We start from the raw sequence: 13,465 nt of genomic DNA on the forward strand, positions 1-13,465 counted from the left end.
ACTTTCACGATCAGTGAACTCTTCAGCAAGCAGCTGTGGGAGTTTTCTTTTTGCTGCCTTGTACTTCTCTCTTTGTATCTTATTACTCCTAAACTTCTGAATCTCTTCATTTCTCTTCTGTTCCATCATCTGCTCAATGTGCTCTTGCTCTTGGTTTGTCTCCATGAAATACTCATGCCTCTCATTACCATAGTCCAATGCAAACTCAGGTTCACTTGGGCCCTTTAGCTTCAAAAAATGAGAGCTCTCCTGTGTGTTCATGACTCGGACCGGCCGTGGTTGGGGCTTCTGGACTGGGGCAAAGAACTCCTGAAGTGTCTACATCATAAACAAGTGGTACACATATTTCAGGCAAAGGAACCTGCTCTTCATAAACATGACCAATGTTCAAATCAGTTGGTGTAGGTGCATCACTTCTCATAACTGTAATGTTAACAACATTCTTTCCTTTACTAGCTATGTCATCCAATATTTCTTCCACCTTGTCACCATCAGTTAATTCTTCCATTCCTGACACCCCAACTCCTGGATCACTAACATAATACATAAAATCCCTTGAACTATAGCCTTCTACCTCTATTAGGCCAATGAGATTCCAGAATATTATGTCTGACAAACAAATTGTTCTTTCCAAATTATCTCTGTCTAGGAAATGGAACCTCACTTCCCATTCTTCATCATCCAAGCTAATTCAGTTAAAATTGCTGTTAAGTACTTAAGTACAAGGTTCACACTTTAGTTATAATTGTTGTTAATTACAATACTAAAGTTAAAATTAATTTATTTGACAACAACAATAATAGTTTGACAGAGAGGATTTGAGCAATCAACTGAGAGACGACAACAACAATCATGTACAAGTACTCATGTTAAAATTAATTTATGTGACACCAACAATCATGTGACAGAGAGGATTTGAGCAATCATGTGACAGACCATTCACAGTAGAATTACTCTCAGCAATGCTACAATACCTGTTACACCACCATGGAACCCTAACCCTAGAACCCTAACACTAGAACCCTAACCCTAGAATGCCAATCGGGGAAAATAGAAAGAATGAGGAGGATGGCTTACTCCACACCGCCGAAGGGGGAGGCAAAATGGTGGCTAGCTGCCTGTCGGATTGGCCTTCACCGCCTGGGCGAACACAGTAGCTGCCGCGTATTCCAACGACTTCGGCGCCGCCGACAGTTGGGGAGGAGGCAGCGTGTTGGAAGGATTTGAGCTCCTGCAGAACTCTGGATCTCCCTCACAGCTGCCCGGAGCATCCCCACCGGCAACAGCTCCGTCGCCATGGATTAGATCGAGAGGGAGAGGAGTCAGCGGATGTGGTGTGGTCGGGCGCGGTCGGTCGATCTGTCCGTCGCGAGCCGACCACCTCGTTTACAGCAAATGGATCCGTCCGCGCGACCGTTAGGCCACGTCGACAGATTTGGGCCCCACCTGTTGGAAACGCCCTCAACCACGCCAAATCACCTGTTCAGTGCTATCTACAAACTGTTTACTGAATCCGCAGTGCATTTTGCAAACAATTAACGACCTGGTGGTTTTCTGCAGATGAAGCCTCAAATATGGTGGTTTTTTGCAATTCACTCGATTTGCATGCAGCTGGGTTTCAGTAGGAGTCGTGTGCATTAGTTGCACGCGACAGCCAGCAGTACCATGATTCTTTCTTTCTTTGGAAGTTTACAGACTTCTTAGGAGATGGTGCTTTCCATAATCGGAGTAACGTAGCTAGTAATATAACACACTCCAAGGGAAATTTGCTTATGTAAGAAGTATTTAGTGAGGAGAGAGATATTTGTGGTAACATAATCTATTAGCGTAACATAACACATTCCGAGGCAAAACGAGTCTGCATCTAAATAAATGAACGTTTGCATGACACCACATATATGTTACTACGGTTATGGAGGTAGTAATATTAACATATGCATGTTACTAGTCTAAGTTACTTTTCACTATGACCAGCCTAATTGAACGAAGTTCCAATGACGTAAAAATGCAAGGTTTTGATTTCTAGTGTTTCCCATTATTTTTGGTGCTTCGCTGGTAGTGTGGAAGTGCACACTATCCAAGATCCTAATGCTTCTATGCAGGCGATGATGCTGGAGGGCACTGCTGGTAAAAATGTCTTAGACACACATTAAGGTCACCGCTAGAAAAAATGGCATATACACTAGTGGCACTCTACTATCAAAAGATGTGGAAGCACTTGACCAATCACACAAAAATGAACATGATCTAGATTCATATGCTAGGGTTAACTTCATCATCGACGATATCAATCCTTAAGGGGATCCTCCTAAAGTCTAGGAACAAGAGTATAACGTGTACTTCACTAAGTCTATGAACTATACATGTTGCAATCGCTCGGAAACTCACTGCCGAGGACCGCGACGAGGAGCTGCTCCTCTGCGACCGCGGTCGGCACATCTTCTGCCTCCGCCCCATCCTCCCCGCTGTCCCGCTAGGCTCCTGGCTCTGCCCTGACTGCGCCCCGACCTCCATCATCCGTGCGTCCGTCCCCCGCCGCTCGATCTCGCCATTCCCGCTCCCCCCCTGTGTTCGTGCTCGCTCGTCTGCCTTGAATTTCATCTCATCTCATCTGCTTATTGATTGAATTTCTGCCAGGTTTCCCGTTGAAGCAGAGCAAGATCATGGATTTCTTCCAGATCGAGAAGGGCGCGGAGGGCGGCGCCGTCGGGCTGGCAAAGTGCACGCTTTCTCAGGGTAATTTTCTTATCTCTGAAATTTTGAGTCGCATGGATTTTGTTTATCGTATGGCTTAAACTAGGGAGTCTGCGATGAGGAATCGTCGCTCAATCGTTACACATACTGCATTACCATCTGCTGATGATGCAAATAATTCATAAGGTGCAAATAGTTCATCTGAAATACTATGACTGATTCGTTCGTTGTACTCTATTTGGGTGTTGTGTGTTGATTCATTATTTTATTCGTCCATTGATTGTTTTGTTTTGCTATGCTGACCAGTCTGACACTGTAGTATCCTGCATATGTCAGTGTCTAGAATTTCTAGGTAATGAAATATCACCGCAGGAAATGCGCGGGAAAGCTACCGCCGCCAGAATTGCGTGGGAAAACCATCACTGCTGGAAATACGCGGGAAAGCATTGTTAAAAAAATTAATTTGATCTTAACAGCACTCTTGTAGTAGGATTGTGTTATTGAAGTAGGTTGGTCAAGTGTGTACGGATTAATTGACTTCCATTGATTTGTACACATGTATATCAGGATGACTTACAGGGATACGTCGCATGTATATCCTGTTCGTGATCTGACATTTGTGCCATAAAAAGCCGCCACATTTGTAGTTTATTTAAAATAGGACTGATTACGTGTAGGGTTCACTTCTAATGGGAGAAAAAAAATATCAAAAAAATATCTTGTAGGGGGTTGTTGTATGTCGATTCATGAATTGTTCTGTTTAGCGTGACTAACCGGTCAATACAGTAGCCTCCTGTATATATTCCAATTAACTGAACCTAGTTTGTTGGGAACACAACAGCTACTTAACCATTCAACTGCATATATCTCCAATCCAATATACTCCCTTCGTCCGGAAATACTTGTCGGAGGACTGGATGCATCTAGGCGTATTTTAGTTCTAGATGACATTTCCGCAAATTTATCTATTTCTTGGACAAGTATTTTTGGACGGAGGGAGTATCTTGTATGTTGATTTGTCAATTGTTCTGTTTTGCGTGACTGACCGGTCAATACAGTAGTATCCTGTTTGTTGGGACACAACAGCCACTTAACCATTCAACTGCATATATCTCCAGTCATAGTATCCTGCATATAGCTCACTGTATTTATCCATTCTTAAATATTTGTATTTCTAGAGATTTTAACAGGTGACTACATACGAAGAAAAATGAGTGATCTATATTTTAAAATATGTCTATATACATCTATATGTGATAGTCCATTTGAAATCTCTAAAAAGACAAATATTTAGGAACGGAGGAAGTACTTGTATACAGATGCTAAGAGGCAAAGGAGGCGATCGCTTGATATGCACAAGAAGAAGAGGAGGCTACTGCCATTTGTGCTCACTGAAGATAGAGTTCGAAGGCTTGAACAGATGGCTTCTGCAGCCACTGCATTGACATCTTCGAAAATGGAGTTCAGTAATGAGCTGACTTATGTGTCGAGTATGGCCCCTATATCTGCCAATCAAGCAAAGCTGAAGGAAGGTGGTATGCAGGTTAGCGAATTTTTACTTTAAACAGTATAATGCATTTTTTGATCTCTTGGTGCCTAACGATACACTTGTTGCCTTTCAAGGTTCTTTCAAAAGAGGACAAAGAAGCCATCGAACTTTGCAGAAGCATGTTGAAAAGAGGAGAATGCCCTCCACTTCTGGTGGTTTTTGATTCCCATGAGGGGTATGTTTTTGGAATTATTCTTCTAATGTTTCTTCATTTTTCAGTACGGAGGAATTAAACTAACGCATATTTATTTCCAGCTTCACTGTGCAGGCAGATGCATATATTAAGAGCATCTCCACTCTCGCCCCTGAACAGGCTCTCAGGGTGCCTTTTTTAGCGTCGGCGGTAAAAAATCGGCCCAGTCATGCCCCAACTCCTCATTTATCGCCGGTTTAGGCTGAAATAACAGCCGGTGAACCCGAGCCGAACCCAGCCCCCCCGGAGGGCGCCGGCCGAAGCGAAAAGGCATGTGGGCCCGCGCTGTCGGCGACAGACTGGCCTATTTCCCACTGTTTTCTCCTTTTTCCCTCCATTTCCTCATTGCTTACCCTCCTCCCCCCCCCCCCCCCCCCCCCCCCCCCCCCCCCCCCCCCCCCCCCCCCCCCCCCCCCCCCCCCCCCCCCCCCCCCCGGCATCCCGCCGCTCCCGCCATCTGGCCGCCATGCCACCGAAGAAGTACAGGTACTATGGAGCGACGGAGTTACAATCTTATATGAATGCCATGAGTGCCCAGGCAGAAGAACCAAGGCCTGAAATTGCGACATCAACAATATCATGTAGAAATGTATAAACTGTGTTGTAGGTGTACCTGTCACAAATGTCCTCATCTAAATATCTTCCAAGTCACTAGATGGAAACTAACAATGCAATTGCAGAAGGGCACACTATCCAAGAACGTAATGCTTCTCTACTGATGATAGTGCTGGAGGGTGTTGCTTGAAAAATGTCATCTACACACACTGAGGTCACCGCTAGAACAAATGGTAAATACACTGGGAGGACCATACTATAAGAAGAGGTGGAAGCATACGAACTTTAAAAATCTTTTTTTGTGACAATTATTGCTTGATCGTATAATTTTAGGAACCCCCTTCCCTTTGGAAGACACTTTCGTGAAACAAATAAAGCAAGTCACTTTCGTCTTCAGGGATTCATGTTCCTTTATATAGGTTACTTTCGGCCGACTATATTTGGCATCATAGAAAAAACAAAACTGCCGAAATAGAATGACAGGATTTGTGGACAATGATTGCATGTTATAAATAGTGATTATTATCCATTCACAACACAACCTAGTTATTTAATGTTAGGTGGCCGTTAGTTTCTCGTCCGCCATGGATCACCTAAACTAGATCCTACTAACCACCGAACCAAACATACACACATTACTCCAAGGTTACCGTATGAGAGTATACACATAATCGTGACAAATAGATTCGCCAGAGGCGAGGGGGTGGGTGGGGGGGGGGGGGGCAATCAGCCTGTCCATTCGAGCGCTCACCTTGGTCACTGACGTCGTCGTCGTCCTTGTCGCTTCCGTGGTCGTCGACCAAGTCCTGGCCTCGGGTGCTATGGAGGAGAACCCGAGGGGGGGGGGGGTAGGGAGAACCCTACATTTCAATTACCTTATCGCCAGGTAGATTCCTGATGAGGAGTTTAGGCTGGGGGACACATTACTGAGTCACTACCAGAAACATGACTAAGCTTGTAGGCTAATAGCCGACAGGAAAAGCATCCCTGTCGGATAACCGACAACCATAGCCCGCTAGGAATGAAATCACATGCTAGCAGTCTGAATCGGAAGGTACAATTTTATTAATATTATAAATAATGAACTTAGTGAAACTGCTTGACGGATAGTATACATAATAAGCTACAAACAAGTTGTGTGAACTCATTGGAAATTCAATAATTGGTAGATTAAGCACCTACTTTTATATAAGTTCCCTATGTGGGCTAGTAAGATCCTTATTGTAATAGACAGGAAAATATCGACGATATGCAGGCTCACCTATTAGTAATATATAATTCCTAAAGAGTTTGTAAAAACATTCAACCGCATTATAAGTGCCAACAAATATTATCAGTGTTGAATTAACTCATATTGCATTGTAGTTTAACATTTTGGGAACTAGACAAGAATGTTAGACGAATTTTGTCTAACTCACTTCCATAGTTCTAACCTGTCCAGCATCAAGGATTCTTGGTGAGAATAAGGATTAATAGCAGCCTTTTCAGAATTGTCATTTATATCTAATAATGTATATATAGTTTGATAGGTCACTGAACGTCAAAATATGATGGTTGCTGGTGTTAGTTACTTTTTAGTAGTGAGAGAAGTGTCTTCATTCAGTTGTTGGGAGAGACAAGTGGTATCTTCACTTCTTTTGTCCGGGGTTTCCCATTTTTTGGTGCTTTGCTGTTAGTGAGGAAGTGAACACTATCGATCCTAATGCTTCTATGCAGGCGTTGGTACTGGATGGCACTGCTGGTTTTTTCAAAAAAGGGGTATCCCCGGCCTCTGCATCAGAACGATGCATGGCCACCTTTATTATCAAGCAAAATAGTTCGACGGTAGTCTTAAAGTCTCAAAAAAGTAAAAAAAATCTCACAAAGAGCAAAAGAACAAAAATAAAACCACAACCGGCTAGCAAGATAAAGATAGGAACACTAATTGCCTATCCTATTACATGACCGCCATCCAAACCGGTTGAAAAATATCCCGTGCTACCATCTCCCGTCAGATAGATCCAGTAACCAAACGCTCCCTGGCCTCCGTCATAGTGAGTAGCGATCACATACGGATCAACGCAGTGACTCGAAAGATAACATGCAAAAAATGAGTATTTGTTGTTCTGTTAAAGACCAAATCATTTCTGCAATTCCAGATAGCCCATAGTAAAGCACATACTCCTACGCGAATGTGTCTCGCTGTTTGGAGCTCAACCCCATCAAGCTACGTCCTAGATAACGTGTTGATATTATTCGGAGGAGTAATATTAAAGGCTATGTGCACAGACTGCCAAAGAATTTTTGCCAAGGGGCAATCAAGAAAGAGGTGTTTGATGGATTCATCCGATCACAAAAGCTACATCTAGTAGACCCATTGCAGTTGCGTTTTATCAAGTTATCCTTAGTTAAAATGACTTGTTTGTGTACAAACCACTTTAACACTTTAACTCTCAAGAGAACTAATGGCATATACTGCTGGTAAAAATGTCTTATACATACATTGAGGTCTCCGCCTGAACAAATGACATATACACTGGTAGGACCGTAGTATCAAAAGAGGTTGAAGGACTTTGACTGTAACGTCCCAGATATACTTTTCATATTTGTATCCAACTCTTGCCGTCTCCGGCGCTAAGTTATATTTATTTCTCGGGTTCGGGTCTTTGTCTCCGTGTGTTGTTTTTCTTTTTCGTGCATCTCTTATCATGTCATCTCGTGCATTGCATTTGCATACATGTTCATCTCATGCATTCGAGCATTTTCCCCGTTGTCCGTTTTGCATTCCGGCGCTTCGTTCTCCTCCGGTGGCCATTTCTAGCTTTCTTTTGTGTGTGGGGTTCAAACATTTCCGGACTGGACCGAGACTTGCCATGCGGCCTTGGTTTACTACCGGTAGACCGCCTGTCAAGTTTCGGGTCATTTGGACTTCGTTTGATACTCCTACGGTTAACCGAGGGACCGAAAAGGCCTCGTGTGTGTTGCAGCCCAACACCCCCCAAATTTGTCCCAAAACCCACCAAACTCTGCTCCATGTCCTAGAGCGATCGATCACGATCGCGTGGGCGAAAACCGCACCTCATTTGGACTCTCCTAGCTCCCTCAATGCCTATATATACACCCCCCATTCGGATCTCAGATTCCTCCCCGTCCTCCTCCGAAAAAAAAGATCCAACTCCTCCCGCCGCCACCGGACACAACCGCCGCCGACGGACATGTCCGGCCTCCCCGTTCGCCGCCACGTGTCAGCCTCCTAGTGGCCGCCGCCCGGTCCCCAGTTCGCCGCCGCCCGCGGGCCCGCGAGGCCCGTGCGGGGCCCCCGCGGCCCGATCCGCCGCCGCGCCTTGTCCCGCGCCCCGCCGCCGTCTTCTCCCCGGCCGGCCGCTGCAGCCACCGCGGGCGCCGCCGCCGCCCCAGCCGGAGGTCGCCGCCGCCGCGGGCACCTCGCCGCCCGCCGCCCGGCCGCTCCCCGCCGCCGTCCGCCGCCCGGGCGCCGTCGCCCCCGGCCACCGCCTCCTCCTCACGTCGCCGGCCACCGCCTCCTCCCTCGCCGCCGGCCACCATGGGCCTCAACACCGGCGAGGCCCCGGCGATCCTCGGGCTCTGAGAGCCTCGCCCGATCCAGATCCGGTCGCGTGAACAGTAAACCCTAACCCCCAATTTTTTTTCTAAGTCCTGAAAAATTTCGATCCAAGTTGCTCTGTTCGAGGTCCCGTAACTTTGCAACCGTATCTCCGTTTTGGGCGTATGATATATCAAAATCTTCGCCTCGACATGTATATCATTTCATTCCATTGCATCATTTGCATTTGAGGTCATCTTGTTTCCCAACATTCTGTTAGAAGGAGGCTTCGTGAGTTAAATTGCAGATCCGTTAGTTCATCTTGCACTTTTGTCATTTTTGCCATGTTTAATTCATGCATGATATGCCTGTGCCCCTTTGGGATGAATTGTTAAGCATTTTGTATTCTTTCCAGAGGTGCCACCCATGCATTTTTAGGATGTGTTTTTTGTCTTGTGCAAGCTTGCGAAGAGAGGTACCTGAGATTGCTGATTTCAGGGACTTAGTGATTTTCACTAAGTCTGGGATATTTTAGTTCATGATGCTATATGTCCAGCTTGTTTCCTAGTGATATGTGCCTCTTTTGAGGATGATCAGTAAGGGAGTTTTGATATTTATGTTATTCTCTATCCATCCATGTCTTTTTTTGCATATGTGGAGTGCTCTAGGTTGACTCAATCGAGCTCAACGTTTGCTTCATGGTGAATCTGGGCAGATCGTCAACTCGTTTGCGATTTTGCCGGCGTTGTTGTAGTTGATCCGTGTATGCTATGCCATTGTTCTTGCCATGTCTAGCTTGTATTTTGTGCCTTCTTAATGGGTGTATACCTGCCTTGCCATGACTTGCACCGTGGTGAGTGCATCGAGCTCGTTTATATGCCTTCGTGAGTTATATTTCAGCATGTCTCAGTTTTCACTAAGTCTGAAAACTGATTGTGTTCGAGCTATGTTCGTGAGCTCGGTAGAGTATTTTGTGAACCCTTTTGGCCCCAGGTCACTTTGGGTGTTTTGTTAAGCTTGTTGAGTAGCTCCATGTCATGTTCTTACTTGTCATGTTCAGGTTTTTTATCATGTTGTTTTTCTGCTCCGAAGAGAGCATCGTGATCTGAAATTTCAGGCTAGTGTTAATTTCACTAAGTCTGGAATCTGTTTTGCATATTCATTTTTGCCATGCTTGTTTGAACCTCTTAATGGATGAATTTGCCTATGGCTCAGTGCTAGTGTTTTGTTAACCATCTTTTGTACATCACTGCCATGCATTTTTTTTTTCATGTTTGGTGGCTGTAGCATGTTCATTTCGTTGCATTTAAATGCCTACTTGCTGAAAATCGCAGACCGGTGTCATATCTTGAAACGCTTGCCATTTCCAAACCGTAACTCCGATTCCAATGATCTTTATATCGTTTTCAAGCGATTTCATCCCCTCTATCCAGTGGCACCCTTGGAATTCCAAGTTGAGGCCAGGTTCACGCATTTCCTGTTATATCTTGCATTTTGCATCCCGCATCGTATCCCGCATAGCATATCATCATTTCATCATATTGCTTGGTCTTGCACGTGGTTGATTGTATCCTTGTTGCTTGTTTGTCTTGTTGGGTAGAGCCGGGAGACGAGTTCGCTACCGAGGAGCCCGTTGAGTTTGCTTGTGAGGATCCAGTCAACTCTGACAACTGTGCAGGCAAGATGATCATACCCTCGAAATCACTACTATCTTTGCTATGCTAGTTTGCTCGCTCTTGCTATGCCAATGCTACGATGCCTACCTTTTGCTTGTCAGCCTCCCAATTGCCATGTTGAACCTCTAACCCACCTTGTCCTAGCAAACCGTTGTTTGGCTATGTTACCGCTTTGCTCAGCCCCTTCTTATAGCGTTGCTAGTTGCAGGTGAAGATTGGAGGCCGTTCCTTGTTGGAACATTTATTTACTTGTTGGGATATCACTATATTGCTATGTTATCTTAATGCATCTATATACTTGGTAAAGGGTGGAAGGCTCGGCCTCTCGCCTAGTGTTTTGTTCCACTCTTGCCGCCCTAGTTTCCGTCATATCGGTGTTATGTTCCCGGATTATGCGTTCCTTACGCGGTTGGGTTATAATGGGAACCCCTTGATATTTCGCCTTGTTTAAAGCTTTTCCAGCAATGCCCAACCTTGGTTTTACCATTTGCCACCTAGCCTTTTCTTTCCCTTGGGTTCTGCAGACTCAAGGGTCATCTTATTTTAACCCCCCCGGGCCAGTGCTCCTCTGAGTGTTGGTCCACCTGTCAGCTACCGGTGGCCACCAGGGGAAACTCTGGGCTGGCCTACCCGTACCTAAGACAATCTGAGTGTGCCTTGAGAAAGAGATATGTGCAGCTCCTATCGGGATTTGTCGGCACATTCGGGCGGTGTTGCTGGTCTTGTTTTTAACCTGTCGAAGTGTCTTGAGTTACCGAGATACCGAGTCTGATCGGAACGTCTTGGGAGGAGGTCTATTCCTTCGGTGACCGTGAGAGCTTGTCATGGGCTAAGTTGGGACTCCCCTGCAGGGATTGAACTTTCGAAAGCCGTGCCCGTGGTTATGGGCAGATGGGAATTTGTTAATGTCCGGTTGTAGATAACTTTAACTAAACTTAATTAAAATAAATCAACCGTGTGTGTTACCGTGATGGCCCCTTCTCGGCGGAGTCCGGGAAGTGGACACGGTGTTGGAGTTATGCTTGCGCAGGATGTTCCTTTAGCTTCTCGCTCGTGCTTCGCCTTCTCTTCTCGCTCTCATTTGCGTATAAGTTAGCCACCATATATGCTAGTCGCTTGCTGCAGCTCCACTTATATTGCCGTACCTGTCCTATAAGCTTAAATAGTCTTGATCGCGTGGGTGTGAGATTGCTGAGTCCCTGTGGCTCACAGATACTACAACTCCAGATGCAGGTCCAGGTGTTTCTGCTCCAGTTGACGATTACGAGCTCAAGTGGGAGTTCGACGAGGACTCTCAGCGATACTACGTGTCTTTTCCGGATGATCAGTAGTGGTGCCTAGTTGGGGTTATCGATTCAGGGCCTTGTCGCATGTTGGGGGTCTTTTCTATTTTGGCACCGTAGTCGGGCCATGAGTGATTTGTATGATGGATGTTATTTATGTACTTTGATGTGACGTGGCGAGTGTAAGCCAACTACGTTTCTCCCCTTTATATTATTTATGTACATGGGATGTGTAATGATTTCCCGACTTGCGACATTGCTTTCAATGCGGTTATGCCTCTAAGTCGTGCCTCGACATGTGGGAGATATAGCCGCATCGAGGGCGTTATAAGTTGGTAATCAGAGCCTTCCCCGACCTTAGGAGCCCCCATTGCTTGATCGTTTTTAGCAGCCGAGTTGTGTCTAGAAAAAAAATGTTTTGAGTCCTTAGGAATTATATATCGGAGAGCTTAGGAATTCTTTTTACTTCCCAGTCTCCTCATCGCTCTGGTAAGGCATCCTGACGTAGAGTTTTGACTCTTCTCTTATCAAATTTCACAAAAAAAAATTTAGGATCACGTGAGTATCTTGGTTTTGTTCCGATGGTTTTGTGACGAGAACATTGTTCTTGGTGCCTCCTGTCTTTAGGGGTTGTGGCAGTGTCCCGGGGAGTTGAGCTCCGAGGTGTTGTCGTCACAATTTTATCGTTGCAATTCTTGTATACTTGAGATATGTGCGCGACGTCGAAAATCTCTTTTATGCAGTTCGTTGGTGAGATAACCTCGACGCCACCCAGTACTGGGGCGGGAGTTCGGGAGTATCGCCATAACTTGTATAACGGATGCTTTTCGAAGGTTGAGGTAGATGGTTTCCGAAGTTTTCTTGGTTATGTGTTGAAGGATGGATACAGCTGGATGTAGGATTTGCTAGTTTGGGTGAGATATTATGCTTCCCCTGTATCCCCAACACCTGATTGCATAACCGGAAAGGTTCGGGAATTTCATAGGTGGGAATTCAAGTAGCCTTAGGATATCTTTCCGACAGATGTATGATATGAAATTGGGGTTCGACGTCTAGTGGTTCGTCTATTCACGGTCGATTTTACAGTGATCTCGTTGTGTCTTAAAGAGTCCTTGGCTATGCTGACTCGGGGACGCTTCGTAGGTCATGTGCACTGCCTTGTACATGATGGTGCTGTACGATCGAGCCCGTGTAGGTCCCACCACGAAAACTTCGGACGAAATTTCTATCATATGTGTGTTCCGGCTTATTCCGCAAGCCAACCCTTGGTTTTATTTCGAGTTGTGGCATTCGTTTTGCTTCGACGTCATATGTTGATTCCATCCCTCGTTGTTGTACCCCTTCTACCTGATTCGTCGTGGCTTCTCAATTTATGGATATGTGACCATTTGAAGAGGAATGCATTCGTTCATTTTGTTCGGATGTGAAGACTATATGTTGCAATTTTCATTCCGTTGGATTCAGCTTCAATATTTATCTGTCAATGTGCTAATGGTGGTCAACCTCTTCAGGATGGCTCCTCCAACGCGCACGACTCCGAATCCTGATCCGCCATCGCCTCCACCTCCTCCAGAGGCATGGCAAGCTGTGATGGCCGCAACCAATGCAAACACTCAGCTGATCATGCAAATTCTCCAAGATCGCAATCAAGGCAGTCAAGGGAATCAAGGCAGCAATCAGAGTCACTTTGCTACACTCAACCAGTTCCTTGCTAATGGGCCAAAGACTTTCAGTAATTGTGTTGAGGCAACCGATGCTGACGATTGGCTTGTGGATCTGTGTAAGCATTTCGAGTGTAGTAATGTCAGGCCTGAAGACTTTGTCAAGTTCGCTTCCTTCCAACTCAAAGATCAAGCTGCAGAATGGTTCCAGCAGTACAAGGATTCCAGAGGTGGACGTGTTATCACTTGGGATGATTTCCGTCGAGATTTCCGAGCTCATCACATTCCGCAGAGCGTGGTTGAAAGCAAGCGT

The 13,465-nt window shown here is 45.5% G+C and overlaps 1 protein-coding gene across 1 annotated transcript; it reads left to right on the forward strand.

The window, feature by feature from the left end:
- The first annotated feature begins 1,912 nt into the window (after positions 1-1,912).
- LOC125547326 (probable Histone-lysine N-methyltransferase ATXR5) lies at positions 1,913-5,091 on the forward strand. The gene is made up of 7 exons (XM_048711244.1): positions 1,913-1,918; positions 2,396-2,537; positions 2,638-2,736; positions 4,014-4,237; positions 4,318-4,418; positions 4,499-4,565; positions 5,044-5,091. Exons 1-7 carry the CDS (start codon positions 1,913-1,915, stop codon positions 5,089-5,091), a joined length of 687 nt encoding a protein of 228 aa, XP_048567201.1.
- The last annotated feature ends 8,374 nt before the right edge of the window (positions 5,092-13,465 follow it).

Source organism: Triticum urartu, chromosome 3 (assembly GCF_003073215.2).
Source record: "Triticum urartu cultivar G1812 chromosome 3, Tu2.1, whole genome shotgun sequence".
NCBI lineage: Eukaryota > Viridiplantae > Streptophyta > Magnoliopsida > Poales > Poaceae > Triticum > Triticum urartu.